The following is a 19,087-nucleotide window of genomic DNA, read 5'->3' on the forward strand; positions in this document are numbered from 1 at the left end:
TAAATTTTTTGAAGCATGGTTTTGAAATCAGCGCTAAATTATGCCTCAAAATTTTTAGTCGTTGACAGAAGTTCACGACTTTCGTTTTATTTTGTAAACTAGTATTGGTCGTATTTCCCGGAATAATCCAAAGAGAAAAACGATGAAGAAATATCGATCATTGTAAGATACACCCATATGCTACTAAGCGCGAGAAATATAAAAAAATACCGAAGAATTGTTGCCTTTATCGTACAGCAAAGTGTACTGAAAGGCTGTATGTTCACTCAAAATTTACGATAGATACGGAGCCTCGGAGTATTTTTGGAGCTCTTGATTTTACTTAGACAGCTTTCGGCTTACTCAAATCAGAGTGTACCAAACGCGTTGAAACTTATTTTAGAGGAAATCCATGAATTTCAAGCAAGTTATTTTATGAGTTTCAATCCAAATTTCTTGAGTTCAGAGATTTACCTACTGAAATAAGGATGACTACATGGCAAACTCCTGATAAAAAACATAGATGCCTTGAGAAAATTGCGGAAGGCATTTGTGGAGAAATTTCGACAAAAAAATGTCTGGGTTACCGCTAAAGAATTTCAAGAAACTCAATAGCAAATTCTATTGGAAAAAAGTCCGAAATTCCACCAGGAACTTATCATGGATTCCCGCTAAAGTTGTTTCAACATTTCGATACTGTACGTGCCTAACTATATACAAAATTTTAAATCAATCGGTTTGAAATTGACTTAGTTATAGCAGCAAGTGCCCAAAATAGGTACACCTGCCCAAATGGTACAAGACTAGTGCAGCTTGGTTCGATGCTTCGTTCGTCAGTTCGTATGCAAAAATTCAATGGGATTTCTTGATGTTCCACCTTAAGGCGAAACTGGAAGCATTTCCTCATTTTTTGGTTTTTGATTTTTTACTAAATAACGAAGCAATATTTTTAAAATCGGTTTTCGTGCACATGTAGAGTATGGATCAGGGTATCTTCTGATTTTTTTCGCTGCAGAAAATAGTTTTCGTTTTTCCAGAAACCATTTTTTTTGTTAAATTTTGTTCAAAAATGGTTTCTGCAAAAACGAAAAACATTTTCTCTCGCGTAAAAAAATCAGAAGATACCCTGATCCATACTCTACAAGTGCACGAAAACCGATTTTGAAAATATCGCTTCGTTATTTAATAAAAAATCAAAAACCAAAAAGTGAGGAAATGGATCCAGTTTCGCCTTAAGAGTTTAAACAATTGTTAAACATAGCTGAATAAAAATTTTAGAACATTCAATTTCATTTCTGTATCTGTATGACAAATTCTGATTTAATTCCGTGAGCATTCTGGTACGAATCCGGTTGGACGTTTTGTGGAATTGCTGATGAGCTTGAAAGAGTGCTTCAAACTCACGATTCACGAATATAAGGAATTTCTGGCTTAAAAGTAATGTATGTGGGTTTCCCTCAGGGGTTCTTTCTGAGATTGACTTCCTCCAGGATTCCCTACAGGAACTCCTTCCACGAATACTCCAAAGATGTCTTCTGGGTTTTTATTTTCCAGGATTTTTGTGATTCTTCGGAAGTTGGCTGAGATTCCTTTAGAAATTCCTTCCAGCATTTATTCACGTATATCTCCGGAGATTCCCTCAGGAATTTTATCATGGACTCCCTACAAGAATTTCTTCCATTACTGTACTTTCGGATTTTCTCCAGGAGTTTTTTTACAATAGTTAGCATCAACATTAGCATTATGCAAGTCGTACAAATTCGTAGGTGGTACAGTCCCAGACCGCTGTTAAGAGAATTGCGTCCCTCCCGTCCGTTATCAAAAGTCAGAGATTTGGGGCTAATCACTGACTCTAAGACAAGATTGACGCAATCATCCAAGGGGCTGTTCATAAACCACGTAGACCAAAATTTGGCTATCTAAGGCCCCCCACCCCCCTTGTAGACTTTTGTCCATACAAACATTTTAAAATTTGTATAGAGCGTGGACTTTGGCTAGACCCCCCTTCCCCCAACAAGTCTACGTGGTTTATGAACGGCCCCCAACGGTTGAAAGCTGTCCTGGCCACGTCCTTGCGACAGCTGAGGGATGGGAAAGGATGATTAGTTGAAACCCTATGAAAAATAAGCAGAGACGTCCTCTCAGTCCTAGATGTCACGGAAATTTGGGTATTGTTAATGGAAGGGTTAAGTCCAAAAGGATACGTTTGGTCAATGTTTAGTCACCATACGATGTACAGGAACAGACTCACTTAAAAAACGAATTCCAGTACTCTCGAGACGAAATTGTTGACCTCCATTTGCGTGCCCAGGACATCCAGCAGCAATATCACCAAAACCTACAAGATCACGCGAACGGAAATGAAAACGAATTCCGGCGCCCCGATGGGAATAAGTTGATTAACGAGTTCAGTTCCCTAACACTTAGTGTCCAAAAATGCAACGTTATTAGTTTTAGCCAATTTTGTTTGATTATATGATCAATGATCAACAGCTGCAGCGAGTTGAAACTGTTCGGGATCTTGGTATCATGCTGGATGCACTGCTAACGTTCAAGCCACATTATGCAGATATCGCGGCCAAGGCCAGCAAACAACTTGGTTTTATCTTCAAGGTAGCTGATGAGTTTCGCGACCCCACCTGCCTCAAAGTATTGTATTGTGCTCTTGTGAGGTCAATTTTGGAATTTGGCTTAGTTATTTGGTGCCCGTATCAAAAAGTGTGGATAATGCGGTTGGAGACTATCCAAAGAAAATTCGTTCGATATGCTCTAAGCCATTTACCGTGGAATGATCCAGACAACCTTCCACCGTACGAACATCGATGCCTTCTGGGAATTGATACGCTTGAATGTAGGTGATCAATTGCTCAAGCAGTGTTTGCCGCAAAAATGCTGACCGGGGAAATCGATTCATCGGAAATTTTGGCTTATCTTACAATCTACGCCCCAGAAAAGACCTCTGCGGATCAGGAATTTCCTATATCTCCCTCTCCGATCAACTGGATATGGACAACATGACCCTTTAGGATACGTAGCAGCACGATTCAACGAATTCCATTACGCCTTCGACTTCAATATTACTACTTTCAAACAGCGGATTTCCACGAGTTTTCGTGAAGATGATAGACAGCTGCATTAGTTAGGCCGATGCAAATATTTAATTTGTTTTATGTCACCCCCCCTTCAAAAATCCCAAAATATTGAAGGGGCGAAAAAAAACATGGCGTCCCATGACTTTATTTTCAATAGAAAAAATGTTTACAAGCAACAATTTTTCAATAGTTGAAAAATATTTTTTCAATAGTTGGTAAAATTTTAAATTTTTGAATAGTTTTTTTTTTGTTTGTTCCTTATTTATTTTTGTCCCCCCCCCCTCGTACCCGATGAGAGGTCTCGGACATAAAAGAAAAATAATATTTGCATCGGCCTTATGTTATTTTTATGAATCTTTTTTATGTGCATTATGTTATGTTGTCTATTGTTTGAAAAAAGCGCAGTAGGCGTTGCCGCGTGCAGACGTGTTTTGATCTGCTCGTCGTATTTCGTTCGCGTTTGAAAGTTTTTTTTTCTCCGCGATTCCGCTGGCAGTTTTGCCGGTGCTACGCCATCCGGTTGGCTCTTCCGCGGGTGAAAAAGTGTGAAATATGGATTTTGAGAAGATTTGTGTTCAAACATCCATGTTACTGAAGCAACTGGCAGCGCTACACCATCCGGAAGTGTTTTAGTGTATTGTGCGTGATTGCATGCCGCTGGCAGCAGGGGGTTCACGAAAGCGGGGCCGAAGTAGTTTTATCGTAATTTTTGGCGTTTTTGGCTGATTGGCCATTCGAGAATCGGTCGGTATTTACACCAAGCTATCAATGCAATGATTCGCGAGTGGTTCCAGAATCGAAGAATGTGGCCTCATATTCATAATTCTGTGAGAGGTCAAGTGACGTGTGTTCTAATGATGACTGAATAGTGGTTTCGCAGCGCGGTTTCACGAACACTAATGCAAATCTACTGGTTGAAAATATGCCCATTTGATTTTGCTGGGAACAGCTGATCTTTGTTTACTATTTTCAACCAGTAACTCAAGTGGTGTTCGTGTAATGCAGCGTGTACGTACACGCAACACTACTAAAAGCAGAAACCACTATGCGTGCGTGATGGTGGCAAGACGAGGAGCATGCCGAGCATGCCTATCTGCGCTGTTACGATGTTCCCATGGTGATGGCAGCGCTACCTTGGATGGATTCCGGTGAGAATGTTCTAATTATCGTTACTACAACAAATTGAACTAAATACGCGCCAGTTTCGAATTTACTTTTGAAACAGGAAGTGTGTTTGCATTATCATTATCCATTTGATAACGGTAATGCACACATGCGGGGCTTGTTGTAAGTGAAAGTGACCTCGGAATGGACGTGAGTAACCAGACATTCTGAAACGGGTCACTGGATCCCAACAGAGCTATCACCTTTCAACTCCCGGGCTAAAGATGATTTCAGTTGTGAGTGGGAAATTCAGTAAAAACCATACAGGCAATTGAAGACATCTTTCTTCCATAATACCACTGCCGGACAGTGGGAGTTGAATTGTACACACACACACACACATTATGTTATGTTGTCTATTGTTTCATTCAAGTGTTAATAAAATTACATTTAATATTATTACTTCATTAAGACATTTTGTCAGATGATTTTAACCAAACTAAATAAATAAATAAAGAGAAACTCTCATAACAATCGCGAATTATCCGGAGATCAATTTACAAGCACTTTCCGAGGCCAAATTTGTGACAGCCGTTTCTCAATTCGACCGGTCATAGTCAAAAACGAAACAGTTTCGAAAACGCAGCACCTTCCAGGACTCCGTCAGAATTCCTCCAGCAATTTCATCTGGAATTTCACCAGTAGTCCCTTCTAGGATTACTCCAGGAACTTTCCCCAGTATTTCTTGAAAAAAATCTTCTGAGGTTCCCCCAGGAGCTTCTTCTGAGATCGCTCAGGAACCCCTTACGGGATGCCAGCAGAATTTCCTCCTGGAATTTCTGCAGAACCTTCTGGAATTCCTCTACTAGCGAGTGTAGATAGCAATCACTTCCGTGTAATAGGTAACCGTGTAGACGGAAGCTGTGTAGTAGGAGTCTAGACTGTATTGAGTTCATAACTGGATAGCTCGTGGCCCAGCCATCAACTTTGTCGAAGACACCACCTACTTAAATTATCACGTTATTGAGATACACACATATAGACGAATTTCGCCCCAAATCGTATTCGGAGTTGGCAGCACCCTCTCAGATTACAATGAAACTTTCTGGGTATGTACACCAAGACTAGATAAGCCACTTTGCATACTTAGTTTCTTCAAAATTTATCTGGACTGACTTTTGAAAAGGGCTAAACTTTTTTTTATGGATTTTTTAAAAATGTTTTTAATCAAAAAATGACTACTCCTACAAAAAAGTGTTGTATGGGTGATTATCACAAAATAAGTCAAATTTTAAGAAAAAAATACTGAAAAAAAATCAAAAATGAGCCCTACACTGAAAAAAATCATTTCTAAAAATTCAAAGTTGATTTTAAAAAAAAACACCATTTTTGATTTTGATGAAATTTTGTCTCAAGACAGGTAATTATGTTCCCTACCAACCGTCCATACATCACAAGATAGGCACTTTTAAGGAAAAAAAGTTTTTCTAACAAAAACTTTTTCATGTCCAAATTATTATTTTTTCAGTGTCTTTTTTTAAAAACAAACTAAACCAGTGAAGGTTATCTAGTAATCTCAAAATGCAACTTATTGTGTCATATGCGACAATGCAATGCACCCATATTCACGCAGCAGCACTCTAGAAGTACGAAACAATATACAATTAGAACACGCATTTCATACGTGCTGCTGTAATTTCTACCCAAACGTTTCTACCCCATGTTCTTACCTAATATTAGGTAAGGCTATTTATTAGATTCGAACTACCTAATCGAAAAAAAAACAAATCAAGAGTTGTACCTAAAGCAAATATGAACAAAACAAGAAAATGAATCGGTATCATTCAACGTGTTACTTCTCTTTGGTTATTAAAGGCAGTTCTGAAAAGTAATGGATCAATCGTATAAATCAAAATTCAACAAATTCAAGTGCAGTGCAAAAATAAACAATCCAAAGTGCAACCGTCATAATCTACGGGGCATGTCATTAAGATTGATAGATAAGATTCATTCCATGGGATATACACATGAAATCGACGAATCGATGAGTATTTGTGAGTCATGTCGTGGATTGATAAGTCACAACAGAAGCCCGAATACGAAAAAACGCCGATCGGATGGAAACGACGAAACTATGCAACCATCATTTAGTGGGCAGCAACATCATGATGTTCCAGAACCAGAACCGTCAACGAGTGGTCAACAAATCGAACATGAGCTGGGTAAGTAAGCCTTCAACGTGTTAGCTTCTTTTATATAACTCATTTTGCAGCTCGTTGCAAAACTACATTTTTCAGTATTCTTCGTATTTATCCAACCCGGCAAGCCTCGTTGGATAAATGTACTACTTGTGCGAAAAAAAATCATTTTTGCAACTCGTTGCATAAATAACTATCATTAACTTTCCACTGCATTCATTATTATATTGTTAACCTTAACTTTTATCTTACAGATATGGTACCATCTATTCCATCATTGGAGTCAATTCCGTCAACAGATCAACTACAGGGTCCCCATAATATTGAGAAGTTTAATACCATTGCTGAAACATTGAGTTTATCGCCAATCTCATCTAGAAACATGAGAAGTATGGAATATCGCATAAACAAATCATTGCAGATTACGAAAGCAGTTCGAAAAAATATCTTCGGAATAGATTCAACGGATGTTGGCAAAGTGGAGGCGTATGACGAGATAATTATGCAGTTAAAGGATAAGTTCAATCACCCTACAACTGACAGAAGCGAACAGATTAAAATACTATCTGTACTTCCTAAGTCTTGGTCGGTAAATAAAATCACAAGAGAGTTTAACGCACCAATGTATATGGCGAGGCAGGTGAAGGATCTTGTTTATGAACAGGGTATTCTTTGTACCACCGAAAAAAGAAGGGGGCATGGTATTGATGACGATACAAAACAAATAGTAAGGGGCGATTTCTTCACCCTGGCTTAAGCGTTAAACCAGGTTTAACTATATGGGTAAGCCTGGCTTACCAGTTAAGCCGAGGTGAAGAAATCGGCCCTAAGAGAATTTTTTGATGATAATGATATCAGCAGGCCAATGCCAGGAACAAATGATTTTGTTTCTGAGGTTCGAAATGGAAAAAAACAACAAGTTCAAAAACGACTTTTGATGATGTCGCTCAAAGAGGCTTATATGATTTTTGTAGATATGTACAAAACTGTGAATATTGGTTTCACAGTATTTACACAGTTGCGACCAAAGCATTGTATTTTACTTGATTCTACTGGTATACAAATGTATGCATATGTACTATTCATGAAAATGTAAATTTAATGTTCAACAGTATAAGAATTGTGTCACAAGATGAAATAATACAAAAAATGCTTTGCGATATTTCCACCAGAACAGATAATTGCTTTTTCCGTGCTTGTGAAAAGTGTGCTTGTAATGAACACATTGAAGAGGAACTTACATTGATATTAGAATCAAATGACAAAGAAGAGATTATATTTCAGCAGTGGTTGAATACTGATCGCTGTAATTTAGAAACGATTATTAAACCTGTTGATGAATTTGTTCCGTATCTTGTTGATAAAATTGACAAACTTATAACACACGACTTTATTCATAAACAACAATCATCATTTCTCAGAAATAAAAAAGATACATTAAAGGATGATGAAATTCTTGCGATTTGTGATTTCTCTGAAAACTATTCATTCATAATTCAAAACGCTGCTCAAGGATATCATTGGAACAACTCGCAAGCAACAATACACCCATTTGAAATTTACTATATGAAAGATAATAAACTTGTAAATGTTGTTCATCTCAAAAATGATAGATTTTATGAAACAATTAACGAACTTTTCTAAAATTTATTTTATGTCTGATGGGGCAGCATCACAATACAAAAATAAGAAGAACTTTGCTAGTCTATGTAGATTCCAGTCAAAGCATGCATTAAGAGCAGAATGGCATTTTTTTGCAACGTCCCACGGTAAAGGTCCATGTGATGCTATTGGTGGCACTCTCAAGCGAATGGCAAAGAGAGCAAGTCTTGCTCGAGATTATGGAAATACCATAACAACTCCACGAGAGTTATATAACTGGGCAGTTGTACAGACAGATAAAAATATAACTAAATTAAATTTCTGTTACGTATGCACTGAACAGTACATTAAAATGTCAGAAGATCTCGAAGAAATATATAATAACGCCAAAACAATACCAGGCACTCAGAAATTCCATAGTTTTTTGCCTATTCCTGGCGACAAAGTAAAGGCAAACAGGTATTCTAATTCAGAAGATGAACCAAAAATATTTAGTATGATCGGAAAAAAATAGAAAAGAACATGTTTGAAATTGGCTCTAAGACACATATATATATATATATTTGAAAAATTCATAATTATAAATAATTGTATATTTAAAAGTGCACTTCAATACATATTGCGATCAAACATTACATTTCCTAAGAAAATACATTTGTAATATTTTCAGTTTTTTATGTATAGGAAAACCCTTTGAAATGATTGAATAAATAACACAAAATCTCCTAGAAAATTGAGTTTCATTGGATTCTGGGATTGTTATGGCCTTCACTGGTTTTATTGTTGATAACAAAATACACTGAAAAAAAATCATTCGAACAAGAAAAAGTTTTTGTTAGAAAAACTTTTTTTCCTTAAAAGTGCCTATCTTGTGATGTATGGACGGTTGGTAGGGAACATAATTACCTGTCTTGAGACAAAATTTCATCAAAATCAAAAATGGTGTTTTTTTTTAAATCAACTTTGAATTTTTAGAAATGATTTTTTTCAGTGTAGGGCTCATTTTGGATTTTTTTCAGTATTTTTTTTCTTAAAATTTGACTTATTTTGTGATAATCACCCATACAACACTTTTTTGTAGGAGTAGTCATTTTTTGATTAAAAACATTTGTAATCGGCAACACTGTTGACCGCGAAACGGAGGTGAAACCACTGTCATTTCCCTCGCGATTGAGCGGATCCGCCGAGTGGGATGACAGATGGGCGTCAACGACAGACCGATCGGAATGACACAGACAGAACGGGGAAGACAGATTCATTCATAGCATACAAGTGTACACTATAGTTAGTCAGCAGTTTTGATCCGCAGCAGCAGAAATAATAGTGGAAGATTTCGTTTGTATAAAGTAAGGATTATTAACCAGTTTAAACAGTTTACTGAATTTATTCCGTTTTATTTAGTGCTATATTGAGTTCTGTCGTTGGCTATATCGAGCGGTTCTGTCTGAGAAACGTTTAGTCAGTCGAGGTACGTTCAATCTGTAAACTGAAAATCTGTTCTTACCTTTCTGTTGAATCACTGCGCATCGGATAGTTTGTGTATAACCTGAAATTTGAATTACTTACCTGTAGACCATTCCACGTTTTCACCGGTTGCTGTAATACCTAGATAGGGAACAGAAAAACACTGAAAATGTAAGGAAAATGTATACTTACCTGATATTTATATTCTAACATGAAATCTAATAAATTGCAGCTTGAAGTTGCTAAGTTGGCTACTAAAAAACGGTGTTTTGTTCCGACGATCGGGAACAATTCTTCAAAGATTTTCATCCGAAGTTGGATGACCGATTGTTGCCCATCGAAGTTTCCTGACAAGTAGTTCCACAACCGGGAAGACGTCCGCCCACCAGAACGACCCAGGATTGAAGACGACCGACATCGCCGCCGCCGCCGCCGTCGTCGTTTGATTGCAGTTAATCCAAGTCAGTACAGATTTCCTTTTTTTTTTGCTCCCATCTCGGATCCCGTCCCACAGTAGTGGCCCGTGCAATTCGACAGTATATAGTAAGCCCGGTAGACAGTTTAGCTAGGGCAATTAGAATTAATTATGCAAAAAAAGAGCAATGTTACCAACACGGGGGGAATAGATAATCCGTGCAAAAAATGCAATCGGAAAGAGGGTGATAATAATTGGGTCTGTTGCGATGTCTGTGAATCGTGGGAGCATTTTCGGTGCGCGGGTGTCAGTGAATCGATTGCGGATAAAAGTTGGAAGTGCAGTGATTGTCTTGCTGACTGGGACGGTACCGATATTGCTTCGAAATCGGGAGTGTCGTTCAACGAGTCATCGGTTAGTAAGAGCAGTAGCCGAGCATCCCAAAGATTACAGCTCAGTCTGCAGCATCTGGAGGAACAACGGAGGCTGAGCAAACTGCGAGCGGCTGAAGAGCTGAAGATGAAGGAAGAAGAAGCAAGGCTGAAGAAGCTGCAAGCGGAAGAAGAACTGAAGCTGAAACAGGTGGAAGAAGCAGCCAAGCTGAAGCAGCTGGACGAAGAAGAAGAGTACCTGAAGCAAAGGTATAATTTGCTGATGCAGATAGAGGACGAAAAGGATCCCTCGAGTCGACGAAGCGGAGTAAGCTTGAAAAGCAAACGGAGTGCAGCGAGGAGTGGTGTGAGCGTGAAAAGCAAGCGTGACCAATTGGAGAAATGGTTGAAGGGAGCTACAGTAGACGAAGCTGGACAGTCGAAGCCATCATCGTCGGGACATCGAGCTGCCCTGCCGGTTCACACAGTCAGTGAATCGAACCAACCGTCCGTAGTGATCACTGAGTTGCCAGCGCCAGCTGCAGCGTTGCAGATGCCGGAGCCGTCGAACGAGAATCAGTTAAATCAACATGCATCAGCAACAATGGGACATGTTACAGCATTGGCAAAATCCTACGAGCAGTTACTTTCTGGGCAAGAAGAAAGTGTACTGAGGAGTCTGCCGATAATTCCATCGGTTTCTGCGTCAGTTCCTGCTGGGACAACTGTATCTACGGTTCCACAAGTACTTCTTTCCGGTATGCAAAACATCCGAGTAGGGAATCCTGATCCAGTTGCGGTGTGTTTATCCAGTAACACTTTGTCAGCACAGAATGCGTTGGTTTCTGCTGCACCAGGAATTGCATCGCAAGTATCTATCGGTTCGAGTGGTCTGTTGCCATCAGTATACGGAAGCCATCCGTACTACACGGCCCCTCAGACGATACATCTAGCACCAACAAATACGACAGGTCAAGGATTACCAAGCAGTTCAGCAGTTTTCCACGGAGATGGACCGTTTGTGAACCCATCGATATCCGTGGGAGGAAATACGCTTGGACCATCTGTTCCTGTAACCGGATCTTTCGGAGCCGGGTCATCTGGCGTCCGAATGGGCTCTATTATGGGGCCAACAAGTGCCCAATTGGCAGCACGACAAGTGATGCCTCGGGAACTGCCAAAGTTCAACGGAGATCCTCAGGAGTGGCCCATCTTCTACAGTTCCTTCAAGAATACGACGGAAGTTTGCGGTTACACTGATGCGGAGAATTTGGCCCGATTACAGCGATGCTTGGGAGGCTCCGCATTGGAGGCGGTCCGCAGTCGCCTACTACTACCGGCGTCAGTTCCATACGTGATGGATACACTGCATAAGCTGTACGGACGGCCAGAAATATTAATCAGTTCGCTCCTGAAGAAGGTGCGAAATGTGCCTCCACCCAAGTCGGAGAACTTGAGCACGATAGTCGCATACGGATTGGCGATTCAGAACTTGGTCGACCATATCGTCTTGGCTGATCAACAAGCTCACTTATCGAATCCAATGTTGCTGCAAGAGTTGGTCGATAAACTGCCCACCTCACTGAAGATGCAGTGGGGAACCTACAAGCAGGCCTTCGGAAACGTCAACTTGGCGACGTTCAATGGTTTCATGGCCGGCCTCGTCAACCTGGCATCTGAGCTGACCATCGACGTAGATTCTGCTCAAAATCATCACAAACAAGTGAGAGCGGAAAAGCCCAAGCAGAGAGAAAAGCTGTTTACACATGCCAACGAGTCACCTGATGCAACGAAGAGAGGGAAAGATACTTCAGTCGAAGAGTCCACGTCGAAAGCCTGCTCATACTGCGGAAACGAAGGGCATCAAATCCTCAGCTGTTCCAGATTCAAATCGTTGGACATCGGAGCAAGATGGAAGGCAATGCGCCAGAAGAATTTGTGTCGCTTGTGTCTCGTTCCGCATCGAAAGTGGCCTTGCCGATCCAAGAAAGAATGCGGCGTGGATGGCTGTCGGATCCGGCATCACATGTTGCTACACAGTAATCAGTCTCATCGCAGCGAACCAGTACCACCAACGAAGCCATCTGAAACGGTACATCACAACTACCATCACACGAAGTCCTATTCCCTATTCCGTTATCTGCCAGTTACACTCTATGGAAACGGGAAGGAAGTAGACACCTACGTATTCCTAGACGATGGGTCGTCGTCGACATTGTTGGAAGAGGCGATTGCAGTTCAGTTGGGGATCGATGGGGAGCCAGACAACCTCTGGTTAGGATGGACCGGAAAGATCGGCAGGCATGAGAAGAGTTCCAAAAGAGTCAGCGTAAAGATTTCCGGCAGTGGCAAGAAGGAAACGTTCCACTTGAACAACGTACGGACCGTGCGTGAGTTAGGACTACCCAGCCAAACACTGAACTACCCTGAGTTGTCCAAAGCCTACGCGCACCTACAAGGCCTTCCTGTCAACAGTTACAAGGATGCGAAACCAGGAATGATCATTGGCATCGAGCACGTACACCTTCTTACCAGTCTCAAGATCCGGGAAGGTTGTAAGAGTGATCCGGTCGCAACGAAAACTCGGCTCGGCTGGTGCATCTACGGAAGGAATTCTGGCAGCGTAGGGTCAGTAGAGCAACTGAACCTGCATGTCTGTAAGGAAATGAGTAACAGTGATCTGTACGGCTCGATGAAACAGTTTTTCGCCGTCGAAGAAGCCGTGGTGACCAAGCGACTTGAGTCCGAAGAAGATCAGCGAGCTAACCATATCTTGGCAGCGACAACAGTACGACGAGGGTGCCGAATCGAGTCTGGATTGCTTTGGCGCAAAGACGACATCTACTTTCCTGAAAGCTACAAGATGGCGATGAGTCGGCTCCAAGGGCTAGAGAAGCGCCTGTCCAGGGATGCAGAGCTGCGCAGAAGAGTGAATGAGCAGATTTCGAGTTATGAAGAAAAGCAGTACATCAGTAAAGGGTCACTAGAAGAGGTTGCCAGTCTGAATCCACACCGTGTCTGGTACTTACCTCTAGGTGTAGTGATCAACCCCAAGAAACCAAATAAAATTCGTATGGTTTGGGACGCGGCTGCAAAGGTTGGTGGAGTTTGCTTCAACGACATGCTCCTTAAAGGCCCTGATCTTCTCGTATCGCTCATGGAAGTTCTGTTGCGGTTCAGGCAAGGAAAAGTTGCAGTGTGCTCCGATATCCGGGAAATGTTTCTGCGCATCCTCATTCGCGAAGAAGACAAGTGGTCACAGTGCTTTCTCTGGAGAAGTAGGCCTGAAGAGGACGTGCAAGTGTATGTGATCAACGTGGCAATGTTCGGTGCAACGAGCTCTCCGTGTACAGCACAGTATGTGAAGAACTGGAACGCATCAGAATACAGTGAACAGTATCCCAGAGCAGTAGAAGCGATAATCAAAAACCACTACGTCGACGACTTCCTCGACAGTGTCGACTCGATGGAAGAAGCGGTAGAACTTGTACAGCAAGTGAAAGACATACATGCAGCGGCAGGTTTCCAGTTCGGCAAAATACTGTCCAACGAGCAGGAGGTACTAGACCGACTAGGAGAAACAAATTCAGCTATCAGTAAACCACTGCCCGTAGCCAAAGATCGAGCATACGAACGCGTTTTGGGCATTACGTGGATTCCTTCAGAGGACATCTTCACTTTCAACTACGAGGGATTGGAGGAAGTTCTTGGTACCGACTGGACGGTGCCGACGAAGCGTCAGGTTCTGCGTATCGTCATGAAGCTGTACGACCCCCTTGGATTCGTCGCACACTTCGTCGTGCAGGGCAAAATATTAATGCAGGAAGTTTGGCGAACGGGCACGAATTGGGACGAGCCGATAGCAGAACAGCTACACGATCTATGGAGTAGGTGGATCGAACTGTACCGGAAGATCAACGATGTGAGCGTTCCTCGCTGCTTCTTCAAGGAATTATGCCCAAAGCAGGTCAGAGATATCCAAATCCACGTCTTTACGGACGCAAGTGTGTCAGCCTGTGCTTGCGTGGCGTACCTAAGAATGACAGTAGAAGGAGAGAGCCAGTGTTCGCTGATCGCCGCAAAAACCAAAGTGGCACCACTTCGTTCACTCTCAATTCCACGTTTGGAGCTGCAGGCGGCCATGATGGGATCTCGCTTGCTACAGAATATCTGCTCAGCGCTCACAATCAGTATTCAAAGCCGTTTCCTGTGGACAGATTCAGCAACAGTTCTGGCGTGGCTTCGTTCGGACAGTCGTCGCTATCATCAGTTCGTGTCCTTCCGCGTTGGAGAAATTCTTTCGTTGACCAGTGTGAACGAATGGCGCTATGTACCCTCACGAGAAAATGTGGCAGACGATGCCACGAAATGGAATGCCGGACCATCATTCGATCCAGAATGCCGTTGGTATCAAGGACCAGCTTTCCTGCAAGATCCGGAGAGTCAGTGGCCTACGGAGCGTTCCGACGGTACAGTGGAAGCAGAAGCGGCTTGCGAAGAAATCCGCGTCGTTGCTCTTCATCGAACAGTGGAGGAAGTGGTAGATGTGCAGCGCTTTTCCAACTGGAACAGGCTATTACGTGCGATGGCATATGTTCACCGATCTGTTGCAGTATGGAAACACGAAGCAAGTGAGGAGCGGCCGCTCAGAGTACCAAGTCAGACGGAATTCAAGAAAGCAGAAGAAACACTATGGCGGCAGGCTCAATCCCAGGCGTATGCGGAGGAAGTCTGTCTGCTGAACGGAGGACATAGTGTTGCGAAAGGGAGTTCGATTCGTGCACTGTGTCCATTCATGGACGAAAGAGGAGTTCTACGAGTGGGGGGCAGAATCGAACATGCTCCGACTCTTTCCTACGAGGCGAAGCATCCGGTCGTGTTGCCAAGGAACCATAGAATCACGTATCTCCTGATGCTTGGCTATCATCAGCGGTTCCTTCACGCGAACAGTGAGACAGTTTGCAACGAGTTGCGTCAGCAATTTTACATTCCGAGAATGCGCAGTGCAGTTAGGAGCGTCTGTCGCAGCTGTCAGTACTGCAAGATCAAAAAGGCCACTCCAGCTCCACCAATGATGGGACCACTCCCAAAGGTCCGATTAACTCCCTTCGTTCGTCCGTTCACATACACGGGAGTAGATTACATGGGACCCTTCGAAGTGAAAGTCGGCCGCAGTCTCGTGAAACGATGGATCTGTCTATTCACCTGCCTTACAGTACGCGCAGTTCACTTGGAGTTGGCACACAGTCTGTCAACAAAGTCATGTGTGATGGCATTCCGACGATTCGTCAACCGTCGAGGCGCTCCACTCGAGGTCTTCTCAGACAACGGCACCAACTTTGTAGGAGCCAGTCGTCAGCTGTCGGAGGAGATGCAGAAGATCAACGAAATCAACGAGGACTGTGCTTCAACATTTACCAACGCCCGGACACAGTGGCACTTCAATGTTCCTGCAGCTCCACACATGGGAGGCCCATGGGAGCGAATGGTGAGATCAGTAAAAGTGGCGATGACAGCAATATCGAGCAGTCCTCATCATCCTAACGACGAAGTATTGGAAACGGTAATGCTGGAGGCGGAGGGGATTGTTAACAGCCGTCCACTCACCTACGTACCGTTGGAAGCCACTGACAGAGAAGCACTAACTCCAAACCACTTCTTGCTGTACAGTTCAAGCGGAAACAAACAGTCAGTAGTCACAGCCGACCAATCAGTTACTCTCCGAGACAGTTGGATCATTGCAAGAAATATCATGGACGAGTTTTGGCGCAGATGGGTGCGGGAGTATTTACCGATGTTAACCAGGAGGACGAAGTGGTTTGACAATGTGAAGCCGTTGGAGCCCGGTGATCTAGTTGTGATTATCGACGAGAACGCTCGGAACTGTTGGGAGCGAGGACGGATTCTGGAAGTCTTTCCGGACAAATCAGGACAAGTGCGACGCGCGACAGTGCAGACGGCTCGAGGAGTGTTTGGTAGACCCGCAGTAAAACTGGCAGTTCTTGATGTTGCTGAAAACCGAAAGGAGCCCGGAGAAGCCGCTCAGGAAACGGAAGTGGTTCACGGGGCGGGGGATGTAATCGGCAACACTGTTGACCGCGAAACGGAGGTGAAACCACTGTCATTTCCCTCGCGATTGAGCGGATCCGCCGAGTGGGATGACAGATGGGCGTCAACGACAGACCGATCGGAATGACACAGACAGAACGGGGAAGACAGATTCATTCATAGCATACAAGTGTACACTATAGTTAGTCAGCAGTTTTGATCCGCAGCAGCAGAAATAATAGTGGAAGATTTCGTTTGTATAAAGTAAGGATTATTAACCAGTTTAAACAGTTTACTGAATTTATTCCGTTTTATTTAGTGCTATATTGAGTTCTGTCGTTGGCTATATCGAGCGGTTCTGTCTGAGAAACGTTTAGTCAGTCGAGGTACGTTCAATCTGTAAACTGAAAATCTGTTCTTACCTTTCTGTTGAATCACTGCGCATCGGATAGTTTGTGTATAACCTGAAATTTGAATTACTTACCTGTAGACCATTCCACGTTTTCACCGGTTGCTGTAATACCTAGATAGGGAACAGAAAAACACTGAAAATGTAAGGAAAATGTATACTTACCTGATATTTATATTCTAACATGAAATTTAATAAATTGCAGCTTGAAGTTGCTAAGTTGGCTACTAAAAAACGGTGTTTTGTTCCGACGATCGGGAACAACATTTTTAAAAAATCCATAAAAAAAGTTTAGCCCTTTTCAAAAGTCAGTCGAGAAAAAAAAATTAGAAAAATGAGTATGCAAAGTGGCTTATCTGGGCAAGGTCTACACACCAAGAAAGTTTCGTTGTAATCTGAGAGGGTGCTGCCAACATTTGTTCGAGTTGGCGCGAAATCCGTCTATACGTTTATACTTTTGCATGCATTTTGTATGCGCACTAGCGCTGCCAAGCGATGGATTTCCCAATGATTTAGTTCATCACTGGACAGCTCTTGACTATGCTAACAATTTTGTCGGAGATACCAAGTATTTAGAAAGTGATATCGCAAGAATATTTACAATCCAAACTATCCCATTTTCATGAGGTACTTGCGTCTCCATCCAGCGGCGGGTGGTGACGCCGCTGATGGCTGTTACCACCCTCTTCCAAACGCAAAACGTGCAGTGATGCCAATTAAAGAAATTAGAAATTATGCAAATAAAATGCCCATTGTTTCGAAATTTAATAACGTTCTTATCTGAAGTGCAACCAAAAAGTTGTCTTCTAACAAAATGTTCACTAATATATGTCCTAAATCTTCATCGGGGGAGCGGATTTTTAGAGTTGCTTTAAAGTACCTTTTTCTTCGAAAGTTTGAAAAGTGCGCTTTCCCCATAGTGAGAAATTAAAATTTCCATATAAAACTTCAAGTCGGTTGCGGACTAGCTTACCGATTTATTTTTATTTTGCAGGACTTCATTTGGGTCCATTTGAAACCATTTGTGACTATTCGGGTTTGTGTATTCGCAATTTTGCAAAAATCGACACGGCCTAATGTACAACCACAGTGAAAATCATGTAGATGAATGGGAGCTGACATTTTTTCGTAAACCCCGAATTGAATTATTGATTTAATCGTCTTGTTCTTGGCACGCTATGAGAAATTCCACACGTAATAACTGTGAGTTCTCTTTGTCAATTGAACATTTTAACCTTTGTGTATTGCTTGGTAGACACAAGGATAATTCAAAGATTTTTCAAGCTCCTGGACAGACAGGGAATCTATCTAAGGCACCCTCAGCATAGTCTTGCCGAATACCAGCAAGTTTACCGCTTTGGCTATATAGACCTGTGTAGTTATATTCTTGCGATAAATCATTAGATGATAATTTATATTTCCTTTTATTACTCGACGTAACCTCTGACCATTAACACCGACAATAAATGCTACAGCATGAATCGTTGCGACTACGCAGAAAACCGGCTATCTTCCGCACCGAAACCAGAAAATGGACAGCTACTAAGGCATAAATCAAAACAACGTGTTGCTATTTCATGGTTCCGTACCAAATCCAGTCCTAAATAAACAACAAGAATACACCTACCACCGTTGCTCGTGCGTAACCGTGCTGCTAGACACCACACCGGTTGTTAATTAAGCCACAAACCAAACAAACCGGACAAGCTCGAAACGTTTATTCGGAATTATTAGAGAAAACACAAAGTACCCACTCGAGGATATAATATTATCGGAGTTGGAAGCAAACATACGCCAAGATTCGATTCAAACTTCTACCTTGGTGGGTTTATCCTAAACTGCTGAGCGTAAATGTCGACCAAAGGTCAATCGTCCAATCGGTCAATCGGTTGCAGTACATTGTGTTTTCGCAACGTTCATGTGTCGTGATATATCCTTCCATGCCGCCTTTGTCGCCGGTTCGCAGGACCAGGATTCGTTTGTTGTTTCATTTAAAAGATGGAGGCTGACAATGGCGTAGCTCCAGAAAGGGCCCTGCCCCCCTAGCCTAGCCTAGCTAAACCCTAGCTCCAAAACCCATAGATCATGACCCAGCAGATTCTGTTATGAAACTTTTCCGTTAATTTTAACCCAAAATTTATCAGGGAAGTTTACTTGTGTTCTTCAAGAAATTCCCTTACAAAATTTGTTCCTGGAATTCCGCCAGACATGTATACTCACTGCTTAAAACTGAATCTGTACTAAACGTGCAAAGAAACTGAAATCTCTTCAAAAGAAGGAACAGTTCCCAAAATTATTATCGTATGTCACAGTATGCCAAGTGTCCCTTAAAACCTTGAAATCATCACGAATTTATTCCATTTCGTGGACCTTTAAAAAACTTCCTAGTCACACCAGTGGTAGAC

At 42.2% G+C, this 19,087-nt stretch overlaps 2 protein-coding genes across 2 annotated transcripts in view; both read left to right on the forward strand.

Moving 5' to 3' along the window:
• The window catches only part of LOC134291682 (neuropeptide SIFamide receptor-like), a 144,463-nt gene that overhangs the window by 16,543 nt on the left and 108,833 nt on the right, over positions 1–19,087 (forward strand). The gene's annotated exons all lie outside the window — the stretch shown is intronic.
• LOC134290207 (uncharacterized) lies at positions 10,026–16,943 on the forward strand. The gene is made up of 2 exons (XM_062857277.1): positions 10,026–16,537; positions 16,593–16,943. The coding sequence occupies exon 1, from the start codon at positions 10,026–10,028 to the stop codon at positions 16,419–16,421; it is 6,396 nt and encodes a 2,131-aa protein (XP_062713261.1). The 3' UTR covers positions 16,422–16,537; positions 16,593–16,943.

Source organism: Aedes albopictus, chromosome 3 (genome assembly GCF_035046485.1).
Source record: "Aedes albopictus strain Foshan chromosome 3, AalbF5, whole genome shotgun sequence".
Taxonomy (NCBI): domain Eukaryota; kingdom Metazoa; phylum Arthropoda; class Insecta; order Diptera; family Culicidae; genus Aedes; species Aedes albopictus.

Coding starts and splice junctions, on each gene's coding strand:
- LOC134290207 (XM_062857277.1), top strand. CDS start 10,026: ATGCAAAAAAAGAGCAATGTTACCAACACGGGGGGAATAGATAATCCG.